General features: G+C 43.3%; 2 protein-coding genes across 3 annotated transcripts in view; one reads left to right on the top strand and one right to left on the bottom strand.

Annotated features, from left to right (window-relative positions):
* The window catches only part of PTGES (prostaglandin E synthase), a 256,421-nt gene extending 246,181 nt beyond the window's left edge, over positions 1–10,240 (bottom strand). For both annotated transcript variants that reach the window (XM_089669075.1, XM_089669074.1), the window contains exons 1-2: positions 10,121–10,240; positions 2,349–2,438 (exon numbers count right to left, since the gene is read on the bottom strand). The gene's annotated coding sequence lies outside the window, so the exon portion shown is untranslated. The remainder of the gene's footprint in view (positions 1–2,348; positions 2,439–10,120) is intronic.
* LOC149469515 (torsin-1A-like) overlaps positions 10,226–16,750 on the top strand; it is a 36,112-nt gene continuing 29,587 nt past the window's right edge. The window contains exon 1 of the mRNA XM_089669069.1: positions 10,226–10,485. Within this exon, the coding sequence (XP_089525195.1) occupies positions 10,275–10,485 (211 nt within the window). The 5' untranslated portion in view covers positions 10,226–10,274. The remainder of the gene's footprint in view (positions 10,486–16,750) is intronic.

Raw genomic sequence — 16,750 nt, 5'->3', positions numbered from 1 at the left:
ATTAAATTCTGTGCCCCTTCTTCTCCAAACGTACCTTTGCTCATTCCGGCCAAAAAGTTCAATTTTAACCTCATCGGTCCACAGAACTTGTTTCCAAAATGCATCAGGCTTGTCTATATGTTCATTTGCAAAGTTCAAACGCTGATTTTTGTGGTGAGGACGTAGAAGAAGTTTTCTTCTGATGACTCTTCCATGAAGACCATATTTGTACAAGTATCTCTTTATAATGGAATAGTGTACCCCAACTCCAGTGTCTGCCAGATCTTTCTGGAGGGATCATGCAGTCAAACGTGGGTTTTGAATTGTTTTTCTCACAATCCTGCGAGCTGTTCTGTCTGATATTTTTCTTGGTCTTCCAGATCTTGCTTTAACTTCCACTGTTCCTGATGACTGCCATTTCTTAATTACATTCCGAACAGAGGATATTGACATCTGAAAACGCTTTGCTATCTTCTTATAGCCTTCTCCAGCTTTGTGAGCGTCAACTATTTTCAGTTTCAGTTTTCTAGACAACTGCTTAGAAGAACCCATGGTGCTGATTGTTGGGGCAAGGTCAGATGGGTCTGGGCATTTAAAACCTTTGAGATTGACATCACCATGTCTTCCCAGGCGATGATTGAGAACAATCCATGACACTGGCAGGTCTCAGCTTTGCAAAGGGGGCAGTGCATGCTATAAATTCTGCAGGGTGCCCAAACTTTTGCAGACGCCATTTTTTTGTTTTCTGTTATTTTGAAAGTGTAAATGATGGAAATAAAATCTAACTTTTGTTGACATATTATAAGAATGTCTAATCTGTAATTTGATGCCTTTTGGAGATTTTTCCATCTTTCCTTGGCTTCTTTATGCACATTAATACACATTTTTAGCTGGGGTGCCCAAACTTTCGATCCCCACTGTATATGTCCTCTGAGAACGGGCATACGTGCCTGGCCTTGGGGCTGTGCCATTGGACACAGTGGATCACATATTGGGTCCTGGGCTACTGTGATTGGCCCTGGTACCATGCGATTGCTGTGACAAATCACATTAACAGTAGTAAACAAGGGCTGTCATTCATGATGTACAGTAATATTTTATGGATACAGGAATATAGCCAGAAAGCATAAAAAAATATTGCTTATACAGCCATCATGGCTGTAAAAGCAATCACAGTGCTTAAAAAAAATAAAACCGGATCACCCCCCCCTCTTCCCAGGCTGTGAAAAAGTCTTACGCATGTAGTGTCCCTATACTCGAGAGGAGTAGGAGAATGTGTTTTGGGGTGTAATTCGAAGTATAACTATGAAGTGTGTTAGAAATATTTTGACAACTTTGTGTAAAAAATACATTTGCCTTTTCTTTCCTATATTTTCCAAAAACTTGTGGTAAAGAGAATGACATTTTCGAAACACTCATTGTGCCTGTCAGAAAATACCTTGAAGTGTTTGCTTTCCAAATTGGGGTTATTTTGTTGGTGTTTCCACTGGGCCTCCAAACAAATTTTATAGGTAGTCAGGAAAGTAGATGAATAATTTATACCACTGGAATTCCTCATGGTGCTCCTTGGATTTTGGGCTCCTCTATAGATCTAGGCTGTAAAAAAAGTCTCACACATTTGGTATCCTTATACTTGGGAGGCATAGCAGAATGTGCTTTGAGATACAAATTTAAGAATGCCTATGCTGGGTGTGAGAAATAACTTATTAAAATTACAACTGTATGAAAAAAAAAATTAATTTCTTCATTTGCCAAAAAAAATTGTGACAAGTCATAACATTAGGATTGATCAATTTTCAATTATATACACCATAGTTTGTATACTCCATAACCTTCACACAGACTAAATAGTATGCACTGATTTGAGTTTTTTTAACCTAAGAATTGTAACAGAATACATTTTGGCCTAAATTTATGAAGAAAGATTATTTGCAAAATTTTATAACTAAGAAAGCTTTTTTCTTTGTCTTTTTTCAATTATATAGCAAAAAATAAAAAAACCCAGTGGTGATTAAATATCACCAAAAAAAAGCTCTGTCTCAAAAAATGCTAAATATTTCATTTGAGTACAGTGTTGCATGACTGAGTATTTGTCATCCAAAGTGTGACAGCGCTGAAATCTGAAAAATGACCTGGGCAGGAAGGGGGTGAAAGTGTCCAGTCTCGAGGAGGTTAAAGAACACCTGTTGTGACCAAAATATGTGGAATATTATCTAAATATCTGGATGTATTTGTTTTCATTACTTCTGAATGGCCTACCCACAGCAATAATGTAGCAAATGAGAATTGCTTATCTCTGCAATTTCTCTTGATGAAGGTCTTCTTACAAATAGCCATCTAGACATGTAAGGTTAATGGTGGAGACTTACTAATTCCTGCTGTTCCAGTTAAAGCTTGGTAGATCAAACCATGGTCCAAATGCTGCCAAAAATATGTTTTAGGTGAGTTTTCTTGCAGAGCTAGAACACATTAAAATGTAAAAATATGATTAGCGATTAGTGTAGATATGCCACTTTTGTTAAAAAATAATTAATGTAACATTTAAAATTACTACAGTCATTTTATAATTTTCAGAAAAAGCACCTGTTTGAATCTATTATTATTATACAGTATTTATAAAGCGCCAATGGTTCGCTCAGCGCTGTACATTACAAAGGGGGACAGAACATGTGACAGAACAATACCAATACAACGCAAAACATGAGGGGATTGAGGGCCCTGCTCTTTCGAGCTACAATCTAGGAGGGAGGGGATAGTGGTACAGGAGGAGATAGCTGTGGGGGATGGAGTGGTAGGAAAAGTGGAGGAGGGGGGTGGGGTAGGCTTCCCTGAAGAGATGGGTTTTCAGGGTGCGCCTAAAGGAGAGGAAAGTAGGTGATAATCTGATGGGTTGGGGCAGGGAGTTCCAGAGGATGGGTGACACCCTGGAGAAGTCCTGGAGGTGGGCATGGGAACTAGAGAGGAGGTCTTGTGAGGAGCGGAGTGTGCGTGCTGGGCGGTACTTGGATATTAGGTCAGTGATGTAGTACGGGGCAGTATGGTGGACAGCTTTGTACGCCAGTGTTAGGATTTTGAATTTGATCTGTTGCGCAATCGGAAGCCAGTGGCGGGATTGGCAAAGTGGGGTGGCGGAGATGGAGCGGTTGGAAAGGTGAATGAGTCTGGCAGCCGTATTCAGGATCGACTGAAGCGGGGATAGCCAGCGGTGAGTCAGGCCAGTGAGGAGGGAGTTGCAGTAGTCGAGTTGTGATATGTTGAGGGAGTGGATGAGCTGTTTAGTGGTTTCTGGGGTTAGGAACGTGCGGATTTTGGCGATATTGCAGAGGTGGAGTCTGCACGAGTTTGTTAAAGATTGGACTTGGGGCTGGAAGGATAGGTTGGAGTCCAGAATGACACCAAGTACTCTAGGGGCGGGTTTGATGGTGGCGTTGTTGGATGTGACGGAGAAGTCAATGGGGGGTGGTGTCCGAGCTGGGAGGAAGACAAGAAACTCGGTTTTGGAAAGGTTTAGTTTAAGGAAGTGGAGCGAATCTATAGATAATGCTGATTTTCTGAACTGAATTTATTGTAACCAGAGCAACAGTAGGGATGTCCTTTGCAGTGCTCATAAATGGATCACCCTCCAGATATGTGATTGGTTCATGGTTTTTCTGAGTAGTTTTTTTCCTGTTCCACCGATTGTGATCATTCCAGGAGGCCCTTACCATTTAGCATTCAGAAAATAGAACATGAACACAATTCATTTGTTGTTAGAGTGACGTACAGCGTCTGCTATACTAACAAAATGCGTCAATGCAGCTATTGTGTTACCATGTGACCATCCTGGAGTACAGGAGGCTTATGTAACACATGGAAGGTAAGTGATTAAGGTCTAGTTTACGCTTGTGGTCAGGTGGTTGTAAACACAGGCGGTTAAGCCGGGGTGTTGCCACCAACTATAAGCTACAAAGGCAACCGGATGAGGTTGCACACATGGCAAGGCCAGGATACCTTTCCTCACGGCCACATCAAAAATTGTACCTCCTCTCGCATTCACACAGGAGTTCATTCAATCCGGCACCAAGGTTTGCCGAGAATGTCCACTGAACTGCTCATCATATAGTAGCTTGGTTCTTCTGCAATAACTAGCTTGCCTGCTGACATTTTTTTTTTCTTCACTTAGGCTCCAGCTTAAGATCAAGAGAATAGCACTATCATCTAGGATGAGTTAAGTGTCAGAATTAATCTAAAGCTGGTTTCAAGGCAAAAAATACCCCTTCCTTCCTCCAACCCTGTCCAATCTTTTGGTCCTCTCCATGCCTTCATAATGGAAATACAGTCTTCGGGAGTCTGAGAGAACCTTGCTGCTGAACAGCCAATGAGAAACGTCCATACCGCCAAACCAACTATGATGGCCCCTAAGGAAGGACCTTACCACTTGCTGCAGAGAAGTCTTGACCTAATGGTGCTGCTCCAAGCCGAGTCATGAAACCCTGCCGGTATTCAGGATATTAGGGTGCTGGCATGATATAGGACTCACCCAGAGAGGGATAGTTGAAGCAAAAAAAAAAAAAACCAGCCGTTAGCCTGACCCGATCCTAGTTGTGTTGTGTATATGTGGTAGCCTCAGACAGTGCTGCTCCACAAACCACACCCTCTGATGTGTTTCACCCCATCCATGTCTATGACTAATGCTGGCCATAGACGGTTCAAAAATTGGCCGATTTTTCGTCCACAAAAAAAAAAAAAAACTAAAGTGGACGATTTTTGCACTGTTAGTGGGTTAATTGGTCGGCTGTTTTTCTGTTTTTTTGCACTTTGAGATTATCGGTCATGTTGGAAAATTTGCGGCCGATTTTCCTGGCAATGAAGGGCAAATTGGGCGATCGTTTTAACAATAAAAAATTGGCGCATGAGCCGTGACTTGCAAGGGACAGAAATTATGGAGTGAACTATATGATTTAGTTGGCCGATTTTTTTAAACCATTGGTGGTAACGTCGGCCAAACGAACGACAGATTTTTTGTTTATCGTTCGAAAAATAGGCCGAAGTTTGACCCGTCTATAGCCTGCATTAGCCCCGATGGGCAGGGTGAAATGTGTCAAAAGGCGTGGTTCCATTCCTCAGACAAGTCTTGGGATCTATTATGTCATCCAAACAAGGATTTAGGTAGGTAAAAGGGCCAATTAAATTAGAACTATAGGTAAAACTTTTGTTTTGCCATTTTGGATAGAGTAAGGGAGGGTTATAATGCCTGTCAGTTTATTTTTTTTTGCCATCTGTGTCCCATTGGAGAGATTTACCTTCACTTCCCGGCTTATAGCCAAAACAAGAAGTGAGAGAAAATCCCTGCAAATAAAGGGAATTCCTTGGCAACCCCCAGGTCACCAGAACCAGTGTTCTTATTGGAAAAATTCCCCCTCTATTATATTTCTTGGGACAAACTAAATTATGGGGTTTCTTTTACTTTCACTTTTGATAAGAACGGCAAACAGGATAAACAGAGAGAGTGAAGCTAGACCACAAAAAAAGAAAAAAACCTGACAGGAGTTCTATTCCATCTCCACTCAAAACTAAAAAAAAAAAAAAAGTTTTGCCTTTGGTTATATTTTAACTAGTGGAGGGTGGTAGTATTTGTTGGGGAGGGCTGACCAGAGTACGTGAAGGGTTAAATATTAATTTTAAAGGTTACATTAGGTTCAAGTTAGTTAGGAATGTCACTCACTCGCTCTCCTAAAGACAATGGTGACCAAGATAAATTGTGAGGGTTAGGCCTCGTTCACACCATGGTGCGGAGACGGCAGTTTTTCTGCACATGTTCTGCAAGGGCACAATGAAATCAACTGTTCCCTATGTGCCCTGTTCACACTACAATACTAGTATCATGTGCAGATTTTTTTCTGCGCAGGAATCTGCAACATGTATAAAACTCATTGCGGCTCGCATGAAAACTGACGTCTCTGCAAGTGAAATCTGCACATCAGTTTTAATGCAAGCATGGTATAAATGAAGCCTAAAGGTGGGAATAAACAATTAGAAAATCAACTGAGAGGCATTCGTTTGTTGGTCGAAATCGTGGCCCACATTAACCAATCTAAAAAAAATCGTTCGTCGGGCAATACGTAGTGTTGACGTCTTCCGTATAAGTAGAAATGATGCAGTGTGCGTGTGACCTTGTAGCCACGAACTTCCGACCATAACGAGTGATATACACAACAATTAACAGCAATGAGTATAATATAGTTTATTACATGACCTATATACATAAATAGTGATACATAAAATATAATCTGCAGAATTCTGGTTTCATTATCTCATTCGGCCAATCTACTTTTAACATTTGGATTTTTCGTTCGTGTTTACGAAGATTCCTTGGACATAACCATCCGGGTCATCTTCTGTTTCCGCTCATGCGTGATAGCGCTTGATAGATTTTTTTCGTATGACCATCATACCACCGCATAGAAAATCAGTCGTTCGTATTCGAAACGACATTTTTCACTTTTGTTCAACCAGATTTTTTCGTTCACAATATCGTTATCGGTTAAAACATCCTGCTCATCAATGAAGAGAAAATTGTTCGATCAGTGGTTCTGCAAAGATTTTCTGACGAATTTCTTATTGTGTGTATGGGCACTAATCTCCCAGGGGGTTCACAGACAGCAATAAAATCTGACACGGGTTCTAACCCTTCCCCAAGCTATCTGAAATTTTCAAATGTTTTGGAGATAAATACACTATAAGGTCAACAATGCAAAAATAACATAAAAACTAATTTAATCTCCAAGCAAGCCAGAGATATGCCCACCAAACCCCTAAGGCTAGGTTCACACCTATGCAGTTTGTTTGATCGGTTTCTGCAGTGCGTTTTTGCACGTTTTTTATGTGTTTTGCAGGGTTTTTTTACTTGTTGCTGGGCAGATTAAAACGCATTAACGCATCAAAAATGCACTAGATGCTTTTCTGCAGTGTTTTCATTGATGTATAGAACCAAAAATGAAATGTTTTGCGCTTCAAAAAGTCCCTGACCCTTTCCAAAAAACGCATCGGGTGAAAATGCGGAGATGTGAACCTGTTCCATAGTTAATCATGTTTAATGGAGTGCTGTGCATTTATGCAAAACACAACAGAAAATGCTTAGGTGTGAACCCAGACTAAGGTGTTACCTTTAATGTAAAAGGATGATCCAGGTGTTGATATTCCACAGTGCAATGACCACAGTCATGATGAAAACCAGACTAAACCACCACAGAAATCCACAAACCTCCTGCATGATAGCAACTGATAATCTTGCAGACAAGGTAAGGCCCCTTTCACACGGACGTTCCGTTTTTTTCATCAGTTTAGTCATGTTTTTCCCAAAAATAAATCAGTTCAGATCAGTTTACATCTGTTTTTTTTTAACCACTCGCCTATCGGGCACTTATACCCCCTTCCTGCCCAGGCCAATATTTCAGCTTTCAGCGCTGTCGCACTTTGAATAACAATTGTGCAATCATGCAACATTATACCCATACGAAATTTTTATTATTTTTTTCACACAAATAGAGCTTCTTTTGGTGGTATTTAATCATCGCTGGGTATTTTATTTTTTGCACTATATACAAAAAAAGAGCAAAAAATTAAAAAAAAAAAGCAAAAAATTAAAAACAAAAAAAAAGTTCTTTGTTTATAAAATTTTCCAAACAGGTCATTTTTCTCCTTCACTGATAGGCAGCACTGATAGGCACAGGTGGGTGGCACAGATAGGCACTGATCATCAGTGCCGATCACATCTCTGACAATTGCTGGTTACCAGCAGTACATTCCTCATGCTGTGACTGCGTGAGGAAAGTGCAGCCGATAATCGGCAACTGTATTTACCCGGTGATCTGCTATGTCATTGGACACAGCTGATCACATGGTAAAAGGACGCTATGATTGGACACAGCTGATCACATGGTAAAAGGCCGCTATGATTGGCTGTGTACCGTATCACGTACTCAACTGTGTCCATAGGACACAGGTGATCACTGGCAGCACTGGGGCCACGTTCTAGAAATGACATCTTCCCAGAACTAGACAACCGTGCTGTAGCTGTCTTTCGGATATAGCGCGGTAGGGAAGAGGTTAACAGAAAAAAATATGATAATCCGTTTACATCCGCTAGTCCATAGAAATACATGAGTGTCCGTTTTTCATCTGTAAACGGACATACGGAACGCCTGTGTGAAAGAGGCCTAAAGCACCAAGAAAATCAAGATGTACAGGAAAAGATCCATCGATATATGAAATGCAGCTCCAGATCTCCCTCGCAATAAGGCGGAGCTATGAGGAAGAGGCTGGTACTGATAGTAAATGAGGAAATGGCTGGTTTGTTTTTTTTTCTAACAATGAAAGATGAAATAATAATCATCTTAGTAGTAAGAATACTATTAGTACCACTACTTATAATACTGTATTTTTCGCTCCATAAGACGCACTTTTTTCCCCCCCAAAAAAGGGGGGAAAATATCAGTGCATCTTATGGAGCGAATATGGAGCGGCCGGTCCGGTATTTCCACCGCGGCCGTGTCAGAATACCGGGCCGGCCGCTCAGCTCTGCAGCGGGACCTTATGGAGAGGACTGCTGACCTTTGGGGAGCGGGTACCTGAATTTGACAGGTACCCGCTCTTACTTCTTTGTTCTTTGATCTTACCTGTTCCTCTATCCAGCGGCGCGCTGTCTTCCGGCTTCTGTAGTGTGGGCACTGGGCATGACAGCCGGGTGCCAAGTGCGCATGCGCAAGAAGCGGTGCTTTTTGTGAATGGTAAGGCGGTACCTGGGACACATGACAGATCCCAAAAGCCGCCGGACCAATCACAAAGCGCAAGTGCTTCTCGCTCATGCGCAGTGGGCACCCGGCTGTCATGCCGAGCACCATTACAGAAGCCGGGAATACAGCGCGCGGCTGGATCGAGGAACAGGTAAGATCAAACAAAAACTCTGCGGAAGAGCGGGTACCTGTCAAATTCAGGTACCCGCTCCCCACCTCCCCAAAGGTCAGCAGTCATCTGTACTGTCCGCAGTCTCTGGTCATCCCTGTGCTGTCCGCAGTCTCTGGTCATCCCTGTGCTGTCCGCAGTCTCTGGTCATCCCTGTGCTGTCCGCAGTCTCTGGTCATCCCTGTGCTGTCCGCAGTCTCTGGTCATCCCTGTGCTGTCCGCAGTCTCTGGTCATCCCTGTACTGTGTCTGCAGTCCATTAGTTCAGAATTTTTTTTTCCTGTTTTCTGCCTCTAAAACCTAGGTGCGTCTTATGGTCAGGTGCGTCTTATGGAGCGAAAAATACGGTAATAATAATAATAATATTACCATTACTACTATAACAATAATTATTACTTTTACTACTATTATTATTACCATTGTTATTATGTATGCTATTATTATTACTTCTATTAGTATCACTATTTCTACTACTATTATTATCACTAGTACTATTAACATTTATACTAATATTATTGTGTCTATTACTACTACAACTATGATCCCTATGAGTACTATCATTACTACAACTATGATCCCTATGAGTACTAACATTACTACAACTATGATCCCTATGAGTACTATCATTACTACAACTATGATCCCTATGAGTACTATCATTACTACAACTATGATCCCTATGAGTACTATCATTACTACAACTATGATCCCTATGAGTACTATCATTACTACAACTATGATCCCTATGAGTGCTATCATTACTACAACCAGCGGCGGACTGACCATTTGGAATCTCGGGCACTGCCCGAGGTCAGTAGGGAGGCCCATAAGATGCCCCTGGTACCTTTTTCATAGGCTTTTTTGAGTTTGGGCAAGGACACAGGGGCCCCATGATCCTCTATTGCCCAGGGGCCCCATGAGTTGTCAGTCTGCCCATGACTACAACTATGATCCCTATTCATACTATCATTACTACAACTATGATCCCTATGAGTACTATCATTACTACAACTATGATCCCTATGAGTACTATCATTACTACAACTATGATCCCTATGAGTACTATTATTATTACTAATAATGAGAGCAGTAATAACGCTAATAACCGCCGGAGGCCGCACTGTGGCCATAGTGAATGACAGGTTGGGGTAGATTTAGCAATGCATGGCACTGGAATCATTCCTCATAAGAAATACTACCTGAACTCAGAAAACGAAACTGAGGAGAGTGCGCAGTAGAGCAGAAACCCCACTCGGATCCACACCGGAAGCGCGCCTTTGAGAAGAGAGTTCTGCGCAAGGTCAGGTCTTAATACAGGCAGCCTGGGAGGCGCATGCGCGGTTTGGAGCTCCCATGGCCGGTGCTCGGCGCTCTCTCCTGGGGTCATGGCTGTGTCTGGGGGTATTGTTGGGTCCCCTGTTGTCGGCTGTGTTGGCCCTGGAGCCGATCACCACAGCTGTAGCCATAGCCGCCGTCTCTGCACTGACCGGATACCTGTCCTATCCCCGCTTCTACTGCGGCCGTCTAGTGGAGTGCTGTGAGGAGAACGCTTATAACAGTACAGGTGAGGGGGGAGGGGCGGGCCGACTGGGGAACTACACAGCCCAGCATGGGGGGGAATTGGTTATCATCTGTCTGTGATTTCCTCTATTATATCCAGGAATCTGATCACTGATTGGAGGGTGAGGACAGACAGAAGTTGGGGTAGTTGGTGACAACTTCTTCCTGTCCTGGAGACACAACAGGAAGTGGGAGCCAAAGTGACTGGAACCCCCCTCCTGGTTGTCTTTGGAGCAGGTCTCCCCATTGGACGATTTCCCCTCTCTTCATATTCTGGTGACAAGTCTGACATGCAGGGTTTCCACTTGTGACTGTGGTCACCTGTTCAGATAGAGAGGGTGAATCTCCACAACGGGGACACAGACGGCAATAAAAACCTGACATTATTTCTCAGCCAATGGGCTCCATTCACACTCCGTGTATGTGAAATCACACAATCACAGCACAGCAGGCGCTTGGGAGCCATTAATTCACAATGCCCCCCCCCAAAGACAGATTGCAGACTTGAAAAAACACGTAACGCTTCTCGACTGAAAAGCTGCAGGAGCATCTCTGACATGCGTAGGACAGCCCATGTGAGTGAGTGTCCTGTGGGCGAGGTGTGGAAACGTAATAAATGCACAAACGCCAGACGCAGGAAAGCGCGTTCCCGCTACACAGAGTGACTGGGGCCTTGCAAGGTTCACAGCCAAGAGATCTAGTGTTGTGTTCACACAGAATGCGGCGTTGAAATCGCGCTACTTCAGCTGAAGTCATGGGATATCAAAGCTACCGGTCAGTGTGATTTCATCCACTTCATGCACACATGTCTATGCAAGTTGCACATGAAATCGACAAAAATAGTGCAGGGACCTTTTTCAAAATCAATGCAAGTTGGACTCACTGATTTGACCAGTTCCATAGGCACAAGTAGGCTGCGGCATGTCATGCGATTTGAACTGTCATCCCATTGGTGTGAAAGAGAGCTTAGCCCTGGTTCACAACTAATACGTTTTCAAAATGGTGCGATTTGGTCACATTCAACCACTTCCCGTCCTGCCGTTGTATATAAACGGCCGGACGGTGGCAGTGCAGGGGTGGGTGGCCGTTTATAAACGGCCTCCCCGCACCCTGCTTGTGAGCGCTCCCTGGGAGTGCGCAGCACCGCGATCCGGTGCACGCTGTGTCCTCCATACACAGTGGAACACCAATCGTCGTACGGGACCTCTGTACGCGGTCCCAATCGTGTGATCACTGATTGGCCAATTAGTGATCACATGCAGAGTAGTAAGCAAGATGTCACTTCTGACATCATTGCTTACTATGTGTGATATCTGTGAATGATCACAGAGGTCACATGGTACAAGGCTATTCACAACAGCCTTGTACCATGTGACAAGCTTTGACCAATCACAGCTCACTCAGTAGTTCTCAACGGCTGCAAGAATGCAGCCAGAGATTAGGAGAAATTATTGCTTTTACAGCCTTTATGGGTGTAAAAGCAATCGGTGTAGGAAAAAAAAAAAAATCTTCATCACCCCCCCCCCCACAAGTAGTACAGTGTCACCATGGTAACACTGTACTGCTAAGGTGACATTATGTAAAAAAATATATATATATGTATATAATAAAATGAAAATGTAAAAAAAAAAGTTTAAAAATTATAATTTTTGGTTATAAGCTAATTTGGGTTATTATCTTTTTAGTAAAAAAAAAAAAAAAAAACAGAATAAATTCTGGCCAAGATTTATGATGAAATATTATTTATTTGCAAAATTTTAAAAGAAAAACACTTTTTTTTTCAAAATTTTTGGACTTTTTCATTTACATAGCAAAAAAAATAAAGCAAATAAAGTGAATAAATACCACCAAAATAAAGCTTTATCTCAAAAAAATGCTAAAAAATTCATATGGGTACAGTGTTGCATGACCGCGCAATTGTCATTCAAAGTGTGATAGCACTGAAAACTGTAAATTGGCCTGGACAGGAAGGGGGTAAAAGTGTCCGGACTGGAAGTGGTAAAAGGGCGACTTCAAAGTAGACACCGGTGCAGTTTTAGTGCCATTTATCTTAGCCCTGGTTCACACCGGTGCGACAAATTGCACTTGAAGTCCCGTCTCATGTATTCCTATGGCACTGTCGATCAGCGCAGTTGGAAGTTCAATTTCAAAAATACTCCCTGCACTAATTTTTTTCTCCGATTTCATTGTATTGACTTCTGTTAAATGAAGTCACAAGCTGCAGTGAAATTGGCGGTACAAATCGCACTGATCCGTGCCTTTGAAATCATGCTCCTTCAAGTGAAGTAATGCGATTTCAAAGTCGCATTCATTGTGAACCAGGGCATAGTCTATGAAGTGGTGAAAAAGTAATGCAGGAATTCGTTTTCAAATCACGCTGACTAGACTGACCCTAGGTTCACACGCAAGTGTTTTCAGCGTTTTGCAGAAACGCACTACAATCGATTTAACATGATTTCCTATGGTACAGGTTCACATTTACGCGTTTTCACCCGGCAAGGGGACTGAGCTGCACTGTGTTGTGTCAACACAATTCAGGAACAAGTCCGCATGAGTGCCCTCATAGCAAGTGGCTTGCTAGAGGGCACTCGGCAGGAAACAGGAGGACCAGTGGGGGATCCAATGAGGAGCGGGCCTGCTCTGTGCAAAACCATTACACTTAAAGTGGTTGTAAAGGTGCAGTCCCCTTATACATACTTGATCCCAATTTCAATCCATCAATGTGCACGAGAGCAACGGCTCTCAGTTAGCCATTGGCTTCCGCTGCTGTCAATCACAGCCATTGGGGGGGGCAAGCCATGCTCTTTGTGTCCTTTGGACACATAAAGGTGGCTCCGGAGCAAGCACACACGAGTACCCCAAGAGCAAGCGGCTTGCTCTGGGGGCATTTAGCAGAGGGGAGGAGCCCGGAGTGGCAGGGGACCCAAGAGGAGGAGGATCAGGACTGCTCTGTTCAAAACCATTGTACATAACAGATAAGTACCTGCTCAAAAAACTTAAAGGAACACTCTGAAAATACATCAGATCTCAATGGAGAAAACCTCATGCTGTATATCTCTACTGGACTGGGTAATGTATTAGGAACGTAAGGATGCCCCATCGTTTGAATTCAGTCATTACCATCAAAGACACCCCGAAAATCAAAGTGAAAAAATGATGCAGCAGGCTAGTCCATTTTGCTGAAATTTCATTGCAGCAACTCAAAATGATACTCAGTAGTTTGTCCCCCATGTGCTTGTATGCATGCCTGACAATGTCGGGGCATGCTCCTAATGGGACTACGGATGGTGTCCTGGGGTATCTCCTCCCAGATCTGGACCAGGGCATCACTGAGCTCCTGGACAGTCTGAGGTGCAACCTGGCGGTGTTGGATGGACCAAAACATGATATCCCACAGGTGTTCTATTGGATTTAGGTCAGGCGAGCGTGGGGGCAATTCAATGGTAATAATTCCTTCATCCTCCAGGAACTGCCTACATACTCTCGTCACATGAGGCCGGGCATTGTCGTGCACCAGGAGGAACCCAGGACCCACTGCACCAGCGTAGGGTCTGACAATGGGTCTAAGTATTTCATCCTGATACCTAATGGCAGTCAGGGTGCCATTGTCTAGCCTGTAGAGGTCTGTGCGTCCCTCAATGGATATGCCTCCCCAGATCATCACTGACCCACCAACAGAACGGTCATGCTGAACGATGTTGCAGGCAGCATAACATTCTGCACGGTTTCTCCAGACCCTTTTACGTCTGTCACCTGTTTCCAGGGTGAACCTGCTCTCATCTATGAAAAGCACAGGGCACCAGTGGTGGACCTGCCAATTCTGGTGTTCAATGGCAAATGCCTATTGAGCTCTATGGTGCCGGGCAGTGACCACAGGTCCCACTACAGGACACCGGGCCCTCAGGCCACCATCGTGAAGTCTGTTTCTGATTGGTCAGAGACATTCACACCAGTGGCCTGCTGGAGGTCATTTTGTAGGGCTCTGGCAGTGCTCATCTTGTTCTTCCTTGCACAGAGGAGCAGATACCGGTACTGTTGATGGGTTAAGGACCTTCTACGGCCCTGTCCAGCTCTCCTAGAGTAACTGCCTGTCTCCTGGAATCTCCTCCATGCTCTTGAGACTGTGCTGGGAGACACAGCAAACCTTCTGGCAATGGCACGTATTGATGTGCCATCCTGGAGGATTTGGACTGCCTGTGTAACCTCTGTAGGGTCCAGGTATCGTCTCATGCTACCAGTAGTGATACTGACCCTAGCCAAATGCAAAACTAGTGAAAAACAGTCAGAAAAGATGAGTAGGGAAAAAAATGTCAGTGGCCTCCACCTGTAAAAACCATTCCTGTTTTGGGGGTCGTCTCATTGTTGCCCATATAGTGCACCTGTTAATTTCATTAACACCAAAGCAGCTGAAACTGATTAACACCCCCCCCCCCCTGCTACTTACCTGACCAGATCAATATCCCAGGAGTGTAATTGACTTGATGCTATACTCTGATTAAAAAGCGTTCCTTTAATTTTTTTGAGCATTGTGTAACATGTTTGTTAGTTAAACAAAAAGAATTAGCCTGTAGAATTACTGGAATTTGAATGCACTGCCAAACACACCGGAATGCGCAAGAAGTCCTGATTTCCTGTTCTGGTGACAACTCATTGTTTAGGGATTTTCTTTCATTCTTGGTGATATTGGTCACTGGGGAAAATGGAGAGGGTGAATACAGGGTGACAGCAATAAAAACATGACGGGTTGTCTAATCCCTCTCCACTCCATCCAAAACTAGAAAAAAAAAAGTTTTGCCTTTAGTTCTATTTTAACATAGAGCTGTATGTGAGTTTTAGGATGAATGCAGAGCTGAGGAATACATCCATAAGATACCCAGCTCTACCAACCTTACCAAATCCGCCCTGTAGAAGCTACAGACAACCTCCTGCAAATACTGACTTTCAGAAAGTCTGTATTTGAATAGGCACATATGATAATGCTGGGGCCTTGTGATTGGTGGCTTGTCTCCCATAGCTGCAGATCCTTTGGAATCCCTAAATCTTTTTTAAAGAAAGGTACAATTGTTCACCTTCCATAATGTTTTGTTTCAGCTCTGTGTTTATCATTAAAAAAATAATTCTGTGACTCGGGTAAAGCCTCATGCACACGGATTTCTAGAGGCTGCAGTCCTTTAGCATACTTTCTCTGGCACTTTCCCACAGCCTGTACAGTCACCTATCCAAGTGAATGGCTGTACGAGTCATACTTGTGTAATACTTCTGTGTAATACTTCTGCATCTGCTTTTACCTGCGCATGTGCGTACATTACATTCCCCCAAATGTGCCACTTATGTGTTTGGGGATATACCTGAATACAGCCCTTCACTTGGTTGCAGGAAAGTGACAGAGATTTTACACGGAGGACTGTAGCAGCTAGACATCTGTGTGCTTTAGGGCCTTAAAGGATAAGTTCACTTTTAGGAACATTTTACATGTGACACCGCATAGCATGTTCATAATCACCTGCTTCCCACCCCCAGAGCCTCTTCCCTGTGACAGCTTGCAGGATTTCCTCTCCCTTGCAACTGCTGTCGCATTTAAAATCAGCACAGTTTTGCCTGCAAAATCATGTGTATTTAGTATTTTCATATATACAGTTGCAAGAAAAAGTATGTGAACCCCTTGGGATTACGTGGAGTTTTGCATGAATTGGGCATAAAATGTGCTCTGAACGTCATCTAAGTCACAACAATAGAAGAACACAGTCTGCTGAACATAATACTACACAAACATTAGATGTTGCCATGGTTTAATTGCACATAACATGTAAACATTCACAGTGCAGGGAGGAAAAAGTATGTGAACCTTTGGACTTAATAACTGGTTGACCCTCCTTTGGCAGCAACAACCTCAACCAAACGTTTCCTGTATTTGCAGATCAGACCTGCACAACGATCTGGAGTAATTCTGGACCACTCCTCTTCACAAAACTGTTTCAGTGTAGCAATATTCTTGGGATGTCTGGTGTGAATCGCTCTCTTGAGGTCATGCCACAGCATTTCAATCGGGTTGAGGTCAGGACTGACTGGGCCACTCCAGAAGGCGTATTCTGTGCTGTTGCAGCCATTGTTTTGTTGAATTACTTGTATGCTTTGGGTCATTGTCCTGTTGCATCACCCATCCTCTGCGGAGCTTCAGTTGGCGGACAGATGGTCGTACGTTTTCCTGCAAAATGTCTTGATAAACTCTGGAATTCATTTTCCCATCAATGACAACAATCCATCCAGGC

This window comes from Staurois parvus, unplaced genomic scaffold (genome assembly GCF_062004578.1).
Source record: "Staurois parvus isolate SC_StPar_1 unplaced genomic scaffold, SC_StPar_1.0 ptg000068l, whole genome shotgun sequence".
NCBI classification, from domain to species: Eukaryota; Metazoa; Chordata; class Amphibia; order Anura; family Ranidae; genus Staurois; species Staurois parvus.
Note: the sequence above shows the minus strand (reverse complement) of the source record. Positions and strands in the feature narration are given on the sequence as shown.